At 48.3% G+C, this 13,176-nt stretch overlaps 2 protein-coding genes across 3 annotated transcripts; both read left to right on the plus strand.

The window, feature by feature from the left end:
- The first annotated feature begins 5,116 nt into the window (after positions 1-5,116).
- Positions 5,117-8,316, plus strand: LOC109271213 (serum amyloid A protein). 2 transcript variants are annotated; one of them, XM_053899920.1, is made up of 4 exons: positions 5,117-5,220; positions 5,590-5,681; positions 7,469-7,607; positions 8,012-8,316. In XM_053899920.1, the coding sequence occupies exons 2-4, from the start codon at positions 5,594-5,596 to the stop codon at positions 8,172-8,174; spliced, it is 390 nt and encodes a 129-aa protein (XP_053755895.1). In that variant the 5' UTR covers positions 5,117-5,220; positions 5,590-5,593; the 3' UTR covers positions 8,175-8,316. The 2 variants fall into 2 exon arrangements, with proteins under 2 accessions (XP_053755895.1, XP_053755896.1); XM_053899921.1 differs by having other exon boundaries at positions 5,156-5,176.
- Positions 8,317-9,487: 1,171 nt separating this feature from the next.
- Positions 9,488-13,176, plus strand: LOC109271214 (serum amyloid A protein-like). Its single transcript, XM_019456469.2, has 4 exons — positions 9,488-9,602; positions 10,310-10,401; positions 12,318-12,456; positions 12,862-13,176. Exons 2-4 carry the CDS (start codon positions 10,311-10,313, stop codon positions 13,022-13,024), a joined length of 393 nt encoding a protein of 130 aa, XP_019312014.2. The 5' UTR covers positions 9,488-9,602; position 10,310; the 3' UTR covers positions 13,025-13,176.

Genomic DNA, 13,176 nt, shown 5'->3' on the forward strand with positions numbered 1-13,176 from the left:
TTGCTCATTAAGAAACAAACCACCTCCAAACCCCTTTCTGATGGAGAAGCTGTAGAGAATATAAATGGGTCACTCAAGGACCAGAACCACACATGCCTTGGCCAGTGCTCTCTCTACTCTAGCTCCTTGCCTCCATAACTTAGCAAATGTTGTTTTCTGGGAAACTGTACAGCCCTTAAAAATTTTAAAGGTGGTTTATGGTAATTCTAGGTTGGATAATTTGATTTGGGAGAATGCCATCGGACACAGCAATCTCAGCTTCTGGTAGTACAAATATGGACTTTGCCCCATTCCATTACTCCATGCTTATCTTTAACAGAATGTCCCATTGCAAAACACCAGAATACTTTTCCAGTATAGATTGTGACACTGAGTTCCCATTACAAATCCTAAATCCCAGCTGCCTAGACTTGGAGGCAGCATGGCATTGAAGTCAAGAGCCAAGCCCTGGATTCAGACAGATCTAGTATGCTTTCTGGTCTGCCATATACTTATATTGTGGAAGAGCATTTGATGACCTGGAGAAGCATAGATAATGTCTTAAGAGAAAAAGAATACAGGGGTGCCTGGGTGGCTCAGTCAGTTGGGCGTCTGACTTCGCCTCAAGTCATGATCTCACAGCTTGTGGGTTTGAGCCCCAGGTTGGGCTCTGTGCTGATGGCTCAGAGACTGCGGCCTGCTTCAGATTCTGTGTCTCCCTCTTTTTCTGCTCTTCCCCCACTCACACTCTGTCTCTCTCTCTCTCTCAAAAAATAAACATTAAAAAAAGAGAGAAAGAGTGCAATACAATACAATTCCATTTTTCAAATGTTCAAGGACATTTTCCCACAGTGACACACAGCCTAAGAAGTTGCACATCAGACAGTCTCCATGTTTCCAGGTAGTAGGTTTTGTTCGTGTTATTCTAGGTTTTTGAAATTCCCTATGATAACATGTTGTTCATATATTCATTTATCAACTATTCATTGAGTGCCTTCTATGCAACAATCACTAGATTAGTTATTGGGCACACATTAGGGGTTAAGGGTGGGGGTGAGAAATAACCAGATCCAGGCTATGCCTTTGTGAAAATGAGTCATGTGACAAAGGAGAAAAATGATTATATTATACATGCATAGAGAGAAGGTTCATACTTATGTAATGGTAAAATCAATAAAATTCCAATAAATAAATGGAAAAGGTTATGGGTACAGAAAATATAATGAAAGAAAAGAGAGGCAAGGTGTCACTAATCCTCATAAGATTTTTGTCTCCCTCAAAGAACAATAAACCCCAGACCCTACTTCCTGAGGATTCCCATCGTGTCTTCCTCAAAATTAATAAATCATAAATGGCTCAGCTGTCAAAAGATCACCTGCCCCTTTAATGATTATTCACTAGGCTATTGATTACTGCAGTTGAGAGGGCAAGAGAAATGATTTCTCTTCCATCACTTCTACTTAACAAGCTAATCATCAGGAATGTAAAAGAACTAACCCCTTTAATTAAAGACATGGACTCCTAATTCTGTTTGGTGTGCGTTACAAAGCCCACGCATCCTCCTGAAGACAGAACCCTTTCCTCCTAGTTTGGAGTTCCCAATTTGCATTCTCGAGGCACCAGAAAACCCTGATTCAAAACTGTCTGTACTCAGGTCTGGGTCTTTTCCCCCAAGGACTGTTAGGTGGGGCTTATTGAGCCTCTGAAGCCTCCTGGCCTCTACCTGATGGAATGGATAAAGGAAAAGGACACCCAGTGGGACATGGTGGGATTCAGTCATGAGCCACTGTCAGCAACAGTGAGTCAGAGTTCGGAACTGATGTTGTTAACATACGAAAAACCCCCACTACCTCGTGTTTTAAAATATTTCATTCTCAGGGCCCCTGGGTGCCTCAGTCAGTTAAGCGTCTGACGTCGGCTCATGTCATGATCTCACAGCTCATGAGTTCGAGCCCTGCGTCGGACTCTGTGCTGACAGCTCGGAGCCTGGAGCCTGCTTCAGATTCTCTGTCTACCTCTCTCTTGCCCCTCCCCCGTTCACGCTATGTCTCTCTCTCTCTCTCTCTCTCCTTCAAAAATAAACATTAAAAAGTTTTTTTAATAAAATAAAATATTTTATTCCCTTTCTTTTTAAACATTTCCAAAGGGAGTAGTGAATTAGAGACAACTCAAAACCCCAAATCTCTTTTGGAACTGGACAGTGTTGGTGAAACTGAGAACTCTTCTGGGGAGGGGAAGTTTTTTAAGTCGTGGTAATCTTTCTTAAGTTTTGTTTAAATTTCAAGTGATGACCTTGGATTCTTTGTTTTGTTTCTTCAATTCCACGTATGATTGAAATCATATAGTATTTACCTTTCTGTGACTGATGGAGGTCAAGGAGTGCACTTGTCATGAGGAGCACCAGGTGTTGTATGGCTGTGTTGAATCACTATATTTACCTGAAAGTAATAATTTTACACTGCATGTTAACTATACTGGAATTAGAATTAAAACTTAAAATAAAATATAAATAAATAAATAAATAAATAAATAGATTTCAAGTGTTAATAAGAAGGGCACCTCACAAATCATCATTAAACCTTTGGTACCCATCAGGCTATTCAGCCCTCTAGATCATGAAGCATGTTTTTCAGTCTTATAAAAGAGAAAAAGTTTTCATCCTAGAGGGGCAATAAAATGTTATGTCAAAAAGAGGCTCCTTTTGGGGCGCCTGGGTGGCGCAGTCGGTTAAGCGTCCGACTTCAGCTCAGGTCACGATCTCGCGGTCCGTGAGTTCGAGCCCCGCGTCGAGCTCTGGGCTGATGGCTCGGAGCCTGGAGCCTGTTTCCGATTCTGTGTCTCCCTCTCTCTCTGCCCCTCCCCCGTTCATGCTCTGTCTCTCTCTGTCCCAAAAATAAATAAAAAACGTTGAAAAAAAAAAATTTAAAAAAAAAAAAAAAAAAAAAGAGGCTCCTTTTCCTTTCTTTGGCAGGAACATCCAACTTGGGAAACTTACCGCTTATGATCGGGCAAAGCCAATTTTTTAGATTTACCAGACAGTCTGTCTCAATCTGATTAGTTAGGAAAATAAGGAGAGCATGTTTAGCTCTCTGTGTCCTAAACATTCTGGAACTCCCTGCTTTCTCTTACCTTCATAGAGATATGATTAATTTGTTCAGAATTACAGAATATGATAATTCTGTTTAGAATAACAGAATATGATAATTCTGTTCAATAAACAGAAAGTACTTTCAGGCCCAAGTGATTTGCCTTCCAGTTTTTCTTTAATGAAAGCTGATTCTCTGCCTACGTGGAGACTCCCATTTCTCTTGACACATTGTCTCTTTCCATAATTCCATTAGGATATATTCTTGTCAGACCTGCTTGATAGGCATACTGCCCAGAGCAGGGCCCCCCACTTTTCGGAGGCCTTCAATCTGATTCAGGAGCTCTAGGCTCACCAGGGTTGGGGAGCTCCCAGCAAGGAGAGCCGTCCCCACCAGATCTTGGAAGGGAAGCTAGGGCAAGCCACTCAGGAAGAGTGGGGATGATGATGACTTCAGCTGCTGACATCTGCCCTCCTTGGCACACACACATGTTCACCTCCAGGCCTGGCACGCACACACACACATGGTCACCTCCAGGCCTGGCAGGCACACACACGTTCACCTCCAGGCCTGGCACGCATACACACATGTTCACCTCCAGGCCTGGCACACTGGGGGAAAGTCTGGAATTGCTGGTATTTGGACCAGTGAGAACGGCTTGAGGGTCAGTGAAGAAGTGAGTCTATGGCTCCCTATAACCCAACTGCCTCTAGCATGTCCCAAATCTGCTTCCCAGCTTCCACCAGAACTGCCCATTTTTCCAACTCTGTGGGAACATTTTTCCAATCCTGTGGGATTGGACTTCCCAACAGGTGGGGAGTCATCAGGGAAGGAAATACCTTGTGTTTCCCCAGGACTTCGCCCCATCGCATCCCCGGCGAGATGTAACAGCTCCAAATCCTGGCTTTCTTCAATGCATCAGGGTCAACACCCTGCCCTGCCTCTCAACTAGTACTCCTGCCTGGTTGACTCAAGATGCTTCCCCTCCCACGGATGATGTGAGGGGGGACTTTTGTGTTTGTTGTTTTGTTTTGTTTCTATTCTCAACAGTTTGGGCTCTCTTTTCTGCATGAAACACTTGTAACAGTAATATTTCTGTTTTTAAAATAAAGATTTTAGTATTATTCAGGTATGGCAGTATTCAGTATTCAGTATTCAGTATTCAGGTATGGCAAGACCAACAGATCAGAGAATGCTGCCATTAACAAAATAGGTTTTTACTCACAGATCCTAAAGAAATGGGGCACCCCATGCCACGGGGTGGGGTTGTCAGCACCCAGTGATGTGCCCAGGTCAGGAGGCAGAGGGAGTGAGGTTCTGAAATGTGAACAAGAGCCTTTATTGTGATTTCCAAGGGAAGGAGCAGCGAAGCAGGGAAAGCAGGCTTAGGAGTGGTTGGTTTGCTTCTTTTTCTAATGTATTAAATGATATGTATACATTTGATAAAAGTCATCAGCAAAACTGAACTCCATTTTGGGAATTTGAGGGGACAGTCTTCATCGTTTCAATTTATTTATATACATTATTCTATTTTATTTCTCTATTTCTTCTCAGATCCACTTTGGAATTTATATTTTCTTAAAAACGTTTATTTTTATTTATTTACTTTTAACATTTTCTCTTTCTTTCTTTCTTTCTTTCTTTCTTTCCTTTCTTTTTATTTTTAGATAAAGAGAGAGAGTGTGTGAGCAGGGGAGAGGGGCAAAGGGAGAAAGAGAATCTTAACCAGGCTTCATGCTCAGGAGGAAATGATCGGTAAAGCAAGACCCTGCCCCAACCACACACCTGCCAGCAGCCCCCAGCCCCCAGCCCGGTGCTCCAATCCTTCCTCTCCACAGCCCCTCTGACTCAGCTTCCAGGCAGAACCAGCCAAGCTTGCTTCCTCACAGTTGCACAACTGGAAGTTGACCTGTGGATGAAGAAAACCACGGGTGTCCGGTACGTTTTCCTTTGCAGGTCTCTCAGGGCCATGACCTGGAGGGACCTTTCCGGGCACCAGGTCTGGCTTTTCTTGCATCCCCATGGGGCGCCCAACGGGGAGGGCGCAGTATAAATCCCGGCCACCTCTCCCAGTAGGCAGGGACCTGCAGTTCTGCTCCACTGGGACTCAGGTGAGGGGCGACTCCAAGGACTGATTTGTGGAAAAGAACTGACTGTAAATTCCTTTCAAAATAATCATTCTGTTCTGATTTGTCCTGTATGAGGTCTGAGCTGGCAGGATGACACACAGTAAATGCTTGTTGATTGATGACAGGCCACTCCAGGCAGGGACAATCTGGTCCCAACTGCCCTCTTCCTCCATCAATGCCGCCTTGGGGACTCTCAGCCAGCCGGGCAGTCAGGGCTCACGGGGCCAGAATTAGGGCTGCGGCTCTGAGTGGGGACCTGCTGTAGGGTTCCCACGCGGGCTCCTAAGAGTCTCCTGAGAACCACTGGAATTTGCAGCAGTGACTCCGTGACATGCAACTCCCAAAGGGGGGTGCGCGGGCCCTGTCCTTGCCCCCTGACCTCTCCTTCCTTTCAGCACCATGAAGCTTTTCACGGGCCTCATCTTCTGCTCCTTGTTCCTGGGTGTCAGCAGCCGATGGTATTCATTCTTTGGAGAGGCTGCTCAAGGTAAGCACTAGAGGGGGGGTGGCATCCGTGGGCCACTGGGACTCACCCCGAGCACATGCAAGGGGTGGACCTACTGCCTTAGGTGTGTTGTCCTAAGTGCTAGAAGGTGCCCGTGTCTGGGGAGCTTTTCATCAAGCGGATTGAAAACCAGAGGATCTGTGCCCATCAGTTACTAGAGAAGGAGCAATCATCATTCCCAGCTGAAGCTCCAGTTTGGATAGTAGAAACAGAGTAAGTCTTGCAATGGCAGAAAATTTTCCCCAGACACATTGCACAAAGCATGATTAAAACTGTTCGTCTTTTCTTCTTCTTTGCCTCTCCCTTCGTTCATCGCTTCCTCCTTTTCTTCCTTCCTCCCTTCCATCCTTCCTTCCATTTCCTACCTGGATCGAACCAGAGACACCTTCAGCTCAGCTCTCACTGATGCTTCCTATCCTCAGTGACACTGCCCCTGTTCCCTACCCCTTCCTAGCATTTTACTTGACCAAAATAAAAAATAAATAAAAATGAGGAACTAATAACATCTACCAAGCCTGCACTAGGCAATTTAGGGTGACCAACTATCCTGGTTTGTTTGGGCCCGAGGAGTTTTCTATGACACTCTCAGGGCTCACTGGGATAGTTCTAGGCGAACAGGGACACTTCTGGTCAAGCTGGCACACGTGGTCACTTACTATGACTTCAGAACACCTCGGGGAGGCAGACATCGTCCTCCACTTGAAGGGGACAAAACTGGGGTTTAGAGCAGCCGAGTCCATTGTCCAGGGACTAACTGCCAGTCAGCAGGTGGCCAAGAGGAGGTTGGAACCCAGCTGCACGTGAGGCCCGAGTCCTTGCCAGGCAGCTTCCTAAAGCTGGGTGGCTATCGATCTCAGCTACGGGTCAGAATCACTCGGAGAGCATGAAAGCTAGTGATGCCTGAGATCCACCCCCAGAGTCTGAGGTACTTGGGCCGGGTGTGACCTGGTCACCAGGACTTCAGAGGCTCCCAGGTCATCAGAAGGTGCAGCCAAGTAGGGCTGATGGGCCACGGCTCGACCCCTTGCTTCCTCAAGCTGCCGATATCATCGGTACAGCCTGTTTAGAAGGTTTTCAGGATGCCGTTTATGCCCCTAACACCCAGAGGGACTCGGGTCCCAGTTATGCGCCCTCATTCTGCAAGTATCCATCTCCTGGGCCTCAGGGCAGAAGTGCTGTATGCCTGGGCCTTTCCCAGAAGGTGCCTTCTTGTCACCTCCTCACTTACCACGTCCCCTGGACCTTGTCACACGCGGCTTCATTTTACAGCAGTGCTGCCCGACCGAGGGCACTTTTGGGCCCTGGGGACAGTTGGCAATGTCTGGAAACCCTTCTGCTTGTGACCCTCAGGGAATATGTTGCCCACCTCTAGTGCGGAGAGGTCAGGGATGCTGCTATACATCCTACGATATCAGAATGGCCCTGAGCAACAAAGAATTGCCCCAAATTTCAGGGGCGCTCAAGTTGACAAGTCCTGTTCTGTGATACCTCCTTTCTCTCGTTTAAACAGCTCAGGCAGAGCCCTAAGTGAGAGGCAGACATAGACCCGCAGGGACAACACAGCTGTGCCCCATCCACACGACTCCCACTAGAGAAAGCTGGAGAAACCACCTAGGATGCAGACTTGTCCTTCTCAGCCTGTGCTATCCAAGGGGACCAGGCAGAAATCTGGAGTCGGTGGCAGATTTGTCGTCCCTGATTCTTCTCTGAGGTGTGCCAGAGGTTTTCTGTTCACGTGATATCCCTTTTGCCGTGACCTTTTCTCTCAGGGGCTTGGGACATGTGGAGAGCCTACTCTGACATGAGAGAAGCCAATTACATAGGTGCAGACAAATACTTCCACGCCCGGGGGAACTATGATGCCGCACAGAGGGGACCTGGGGGCGCTTGGGCGGCCAAAGTGATCAGGTAACACGGGCTCCTGGGGATGCAGGGCTGGGTGAGCTGAGCCTGGCTGCCTTGGACAGCCAGGAGGGGCCAAGCCCTGGAGAAGTCTCCTGTAGACACTGTGGCTCCTCCTTCTCTTGCCCACCCTCCCCTCTGCGCTCAGTGTTGGCGTGAGTGGCTGATGGGGCCAGAGCAAGGCCAGTGGGAATGGGTGATTCCCGACCCTCCCCCTATGGGTGCTGTTCACCCAGTAAGGGATCAGCCTGGGCTGAGATGCTCTGTCTCTGGGCCAGGGGGTCAGTGTTTTAGCCCCTCTTTCCTTGGCTCCTGTCAGCAGCTCTCCCTTGCAAAGAAGAGAGATGGGGTTATGGGCAATTGCTCCTCAGCCCCCTAATTAATCTCCTACCTGCCTTCCTCCATTCCAGCGACCTCAGAGAGAATTCTCAGAGAGTCACAGACTTTTTCAGGCACGGAAGCAGCGGCCACGGAGCAGAGGACTCGAAGGCTGACCAGGAAGCCAATGAATGGGGCCGGAGCGGCAAAGACCCCAACCACTTTCGACCTGATGGCTTGCCTGACAAGTACTGAGCTTCCTCTTTGCTCTGCACTCAGGAGAGGGGCTGGGAGTCCCCTGAGGGCAGGGACACGGAGTCATTGAGGTCTCTGTCCACAGAGGCTGATGGAGGGCACCTGACAGGTGTCTAATAAATGCTTAAGAGATTGTTGGAAAGTGTGTGTTATTCTTCGATGTAAGGACTGTTCATTCATTCTCAGGGGTGATGGACACCCAGGTGCAGACACCCAGGTGCAGGCCGGGCCTGTGCCCGTGTGGTTGGTGTGGGGGATACCATGTCAGTGTCACACAGGGCAGACGCCCTGCACCCACCCTTCCCGGATCTGACCTGCTGCCCTGTCCAGGCCCTTCCGCTTACCCTGGTGCTCTCTCCAGGTCCCTCCGTGTCCACACCCCTCTCTCCTGCCAATCGTGTCCTGTCTCCTTCTCTGTCCTCAGCTTCCAGTTCCCTTTGATTTGTTCCTCAGTGGTACCTGTCCCTGGGGGCAGAGACACAGCCATGGGAGGATGCGATTATGGAATCCTTCTCTGGCCAGGGCCACCTTGATCTTGTGTTGCTGCTGCTGTTGTTGTTTTTTACATTTCTGTAAGTTTATTTATTTTTGAGAGAGAGAGAGCAGGAGGAGAGGCAGAGAGAGAGAGAGAGAGAGAGAGAGAGAGAGAGAGACGAAATGAAGCAGGCTCTAGGCTCTGAGCTGTTGGCGCAGAGCCCTCTGCAGGGCTCCCACTGACAAACCGAGAGATCAGGAGGTGAGCAAAGTCAGACGCTTAAGAGACTGAGCCACCCAGATGCCCTTTTCCTGACCATTTTATAATGGGTCCTTCCCATGTGACACTGTTATCACATTTCTACACTGCAGTTCCTCAGTTGTAACCTGCCATTAGGAGCTTCCATAGCAACTGATCAGGGTCAAGTCCACCCACTGGGTGCTGGAAGCTCCATTTTCCTGGTTGTCTGTCCTTCCTCTCCAACTCCTGCTCCCTGGGGTCCCAGCTCTATCCTGAGCCACCCCTTTAATGGAGCCCCTGCTGCTCCTCCATTTGCCTTGTGTTCTCTCATTCTTCGGGCAATCAATTCTCCTTTCTAATTTTGATTACCCTGCACAGCATTTTTCAATGCACTATTGTGTGGGGAAGAAAACCTTTCTTACCAGGAGTGACACTGGAAACAGGCAGAAATTTCCAAGTTTGCTACACACCTCAAAGCTGCCAGATTGCACAACCTTGGAAAGTAGACGGGCGTGAAGAAGGAGCCTGATGTTCTGGATGCTGTGTGCTGGCCAAAAGGAATTTCCCAAATCTCAGTGTTTTTGCTTCACACCTGCTTTCCCACCCACTCCCCTAGCAGAGTGTCAGTATATATAATGCCAGCCCCCCTCGCAGGCAGGAGACACAGGCAGCTCAGCCTCACCAGGAGCCTCGGCACGAAGGGACAGCCAAAGGTGAGGTGCTAGACTTTCCTACACTTTCCTTCTTTGCAGATTCTCTTACCCGAAGGCGTTCTTTCGCTGTGTCCTCACTCTCTGCTTCCTTCCTGAATCTACTCTCCTGGCAATTTGAATTCTCCAGATGTGAATACTTTCTGGGATTGGGATTTGGTCGTGTACTTTCTCTGTGGGAGTCACGGATGGGTAGAGCAGGCGTTCTGCAAATATGTGTGCCATGTCCCACAATCCTCATTTTACAGATGGGTACACGGTCACGAAATCCCCAAAGGCCTCTTTGGAAACTTTCTGGACAGCGGGTTTCAGGGCTCCTAGGGGATGACTGAAATGGCAAGTGGTTTATATTAGAAGCGCAGCGCAATCTCTCATACCGGGATTCCTATGGGGCAAATGGCAACGGAGAACTGGACCCTCTGTTCTATGTATCGTGTGTCACCTGCGTATATATGTGTATACACATTGCCTATTTCTTTCTACCTACATTTATACACACATGTGTATATACACGGGTGTATACGTACACATATGTGTGTATATATGCAGGTATGTGTATAGATAAATAGATATCGGTAACATCTAATAATAAGTAGACGTAGGTAATGGATAAGATACAGGTGTGGGTCCACGCGCCTCCCCCCGAAAACCCCAAACCAAACCAAACCAAAAGTGTGTCCTCCTTGTGTGTCTCTGTGACTCTGCTGCAGGATGAAGCTTTTCGTGGGCATCCTGTTGTGCTCCCTGGTCCTGGGCGTCAGCAGCCAAAGATGGCTCACGTTCCTCAAGGAAGCTGGTCAAGGTAAGGACCAAAGGATGGCGGTCCGGGGAAGGCAGCAACTGGCCCCCCACCAGAATTGACCACAGTGGAGGCCACATCCCCACAGGGCAAAGGCCACAAGTGGGAAGAAAAGCAGCACGGTTTGCAAGATAGCAGTTTCCCAGGCTTTTTTGAACAATTGAACCACATCTGGCATTATAACTTTGTGTATATTTAAGGTGAATGCATGTTAATGACACATTTGTTTACTTAATATGATTGGCATTGTGGCTATAGAGAGCACCTCTATCACGTGACAAAATTATCCTTTCCCTTTACTAGTTGAGATAATTAAGTTCTAGACTGTAGCAAGTTTGCTAATTATGATACGGTATTGATTTGCCTTCATTTTACTGTGCGCTAGATGTCTAGAGCTTATTTTCTACTGGTGGTTTTTCCCCTTAAATGACATGTGTCCTATCCCTCCAGCCCTGGCCCTTCTGGCCAGCATTGCACTGTTCCATGGGGATCCCCAGGACGAAGGTCACATAAGCTTTGGGTTTTAACTTGCAGCAGAGCAGAAGACATCTGGGGTCCAGGGCGCCTGCTCCCCACTCACAACTGGGACTCCATTGCCACCTAGTGGGAAACCGGGGACAGCTCATTGCTGTGTCTCAGCCATGAAGTGGGTGCATCAAACTTGTGCTCTTAGTAACTACAACCAACAGTAGCTGAGCTCAGCCTGTCCCAGGCACTGTTCTAAGAGCTTTACATGTATGAATGAATCCTAAACAGTAGAAATAATAAACACATAAAATGAAGATGAGGCATTACATGGATATTACATAAACTATGATTACACTCGACACTAGGTCTTTCTCTTTTGCCTACTACATTACTTTTTTTTTTTTTAATGTTTATTTATTTTTGAGAGAGATACAGAGTGTGAGCAGGGGAGGAGAACAGAGACAGAGGAGACACAGAATCCAAAGCAGGTTCCAGGCTCTGAGCTGTCAGCACAGAGCCCGATGCAGGGCTCAAACTCACGAACTGTGAGATCGTGACCTGAGCTGAAGTTGGACATTTAACTGACTGAGCCACCCAGGCACCCCATACATTACTTTTTCAGGGTCTGCATTTTATGTAGCCTGCTCAGATTCCTTCAGTCTGTAACTGTCTGATCTTCCTCTTAGCTTAGTCGCTTTACTGTTTTTGTCCCAGCCTTCCGAAGGCCCAGAGAAGTGATAGCATATTGAACACCTACAATCTTCTAGAAGTTATAAGTGCATTTTTCTCAGTACATCTGCATAACCACCCTGCGGATGGCAATATACTCCTGCATTTACTGGGAGGACGCTGAACTTTAGAGCTGAGGGACCAGTTGTACTTTTTCTGCGTCTGATGACCTGATTTTGTAAATCTCTCTAAGGGAACTCCCCTTTACCACCTGCTGGTTGACTTCTGACAGTTGCCTGGGTGCCAAACATGCCCCAGACTTTCAGAAATACTTAGGACCAAGTTGTCTTCAAGCTGCCCACAGGGATGAATTTCTCCCCTTGACCTGGTTGGGAGCCCTCTGGGTCAGCAGCCTCCCTCTGACTTGCCTTTGTTCTGATGTCCCAGTCACAGGGTTCCCTGTGTCTGTCCAGGTAGAGGTCATCGCAGGACAAAGCATCCTTTAAAGACCATCCCACCTCTTGTTCACACACATCACACACAGCCAAACATAAAGTAGCAACAGTACTCAGAATGGAATCAAGCAGAATAAAACGCACCAAGGGTGCTTCTCATAACATTCACCCAGGGAAGTGAAACGTAAAGGAACACTCATCCCAGCCAAAATCCTCCAAGGATTTTGTCAAAGACTGAAATCTTAGAATCGGTGGGAGGAAAATGTCTTTTCCTCTATTTTGCCAAGACACGATCACCTTCATCTCATCATTTGCTTTCCTTTCCAGGGACTAAAGACATGTGGAGAGCCTACTCTGACATGAGAGAAGCCAATTACATAGGTGCAGACAAATACTTCCACGCCCGGGGGAACTATGATGCCGCACGGAGGGGACCTGGGGGCGCTTGGGCGGCCAAAGTGATCAGGTAACACGGGCTCCTGGGGATGCAGGGCTGGGTGAGCTGAGCCTGGCTGCCTTGGACAGCCAGGAGGGGCCAAGCCCTGGAGAAGTCTCCTGTAGACACTGTGGCTCCTCCTTCTCTTGCCCACCCTCCCCTCTGCGCCCAGTGTTGGCGTGAGTGGCTGATGGGGTCAGAGCAAGGCCAGTGGGAATGGGTGATTCCCGACCCTCCCCCTATGGGTGCTGTTCACCCAGTAAGGGATCAGCCTGGGCTGAGATGCTCTGTCTCTGGGCCAGGGAGTCAGTGTTTTAGCCCCTCTTTCCTTGGCTCCTGTCAGCAGCTCTCCCTTGCAAAGAAGAGAGATGGGGGTTATGGGCAATTGCTCCTCAGCCCCCTAACTGATCTCCTACCTGCCTTCCTCCATTCCAGCAACGCCAGAGAGAATTCTCAGAGAGTCACAGACTTTTTCAAGCACCGAAGCAGCGGCCACGGAGCAGAGGACTCGAAGGCTGACCAGGCCGCCAATAAATGGGGCCGGAGTGGCAAAGACCCCAACCACTTTCGACCTGCTGGCCTGCCTAACAAGTACTGAGCTTCCTCTTTGCTCTGCACTCAGGAGAGGGGCTGAGAGCCCCCTGAGGGCGGGAATAGTTCCTAAGTATAATTACTGAATCCTATATTTCCTCCTACAACATACTTTATAAAAAGCACATAGAAGCATTAATAAATGGTTGTGAAATCCAA

Source organism: Panthera pardus, unplaced genomic scaffold (genome assembly GCF_024362965.1).
Source record: "Panthera pardus isolate Hobbes unplaced genomic scaffold, ASM2436296v1 HiC_scaffold_12, whole genome shotgun sequence".
NCBI classification, from domain to species: Eukaryota; Metazoa; Chordata; class Mammalia; order Carnivora; family Felidae; genus Panthera; species Panthera pardus.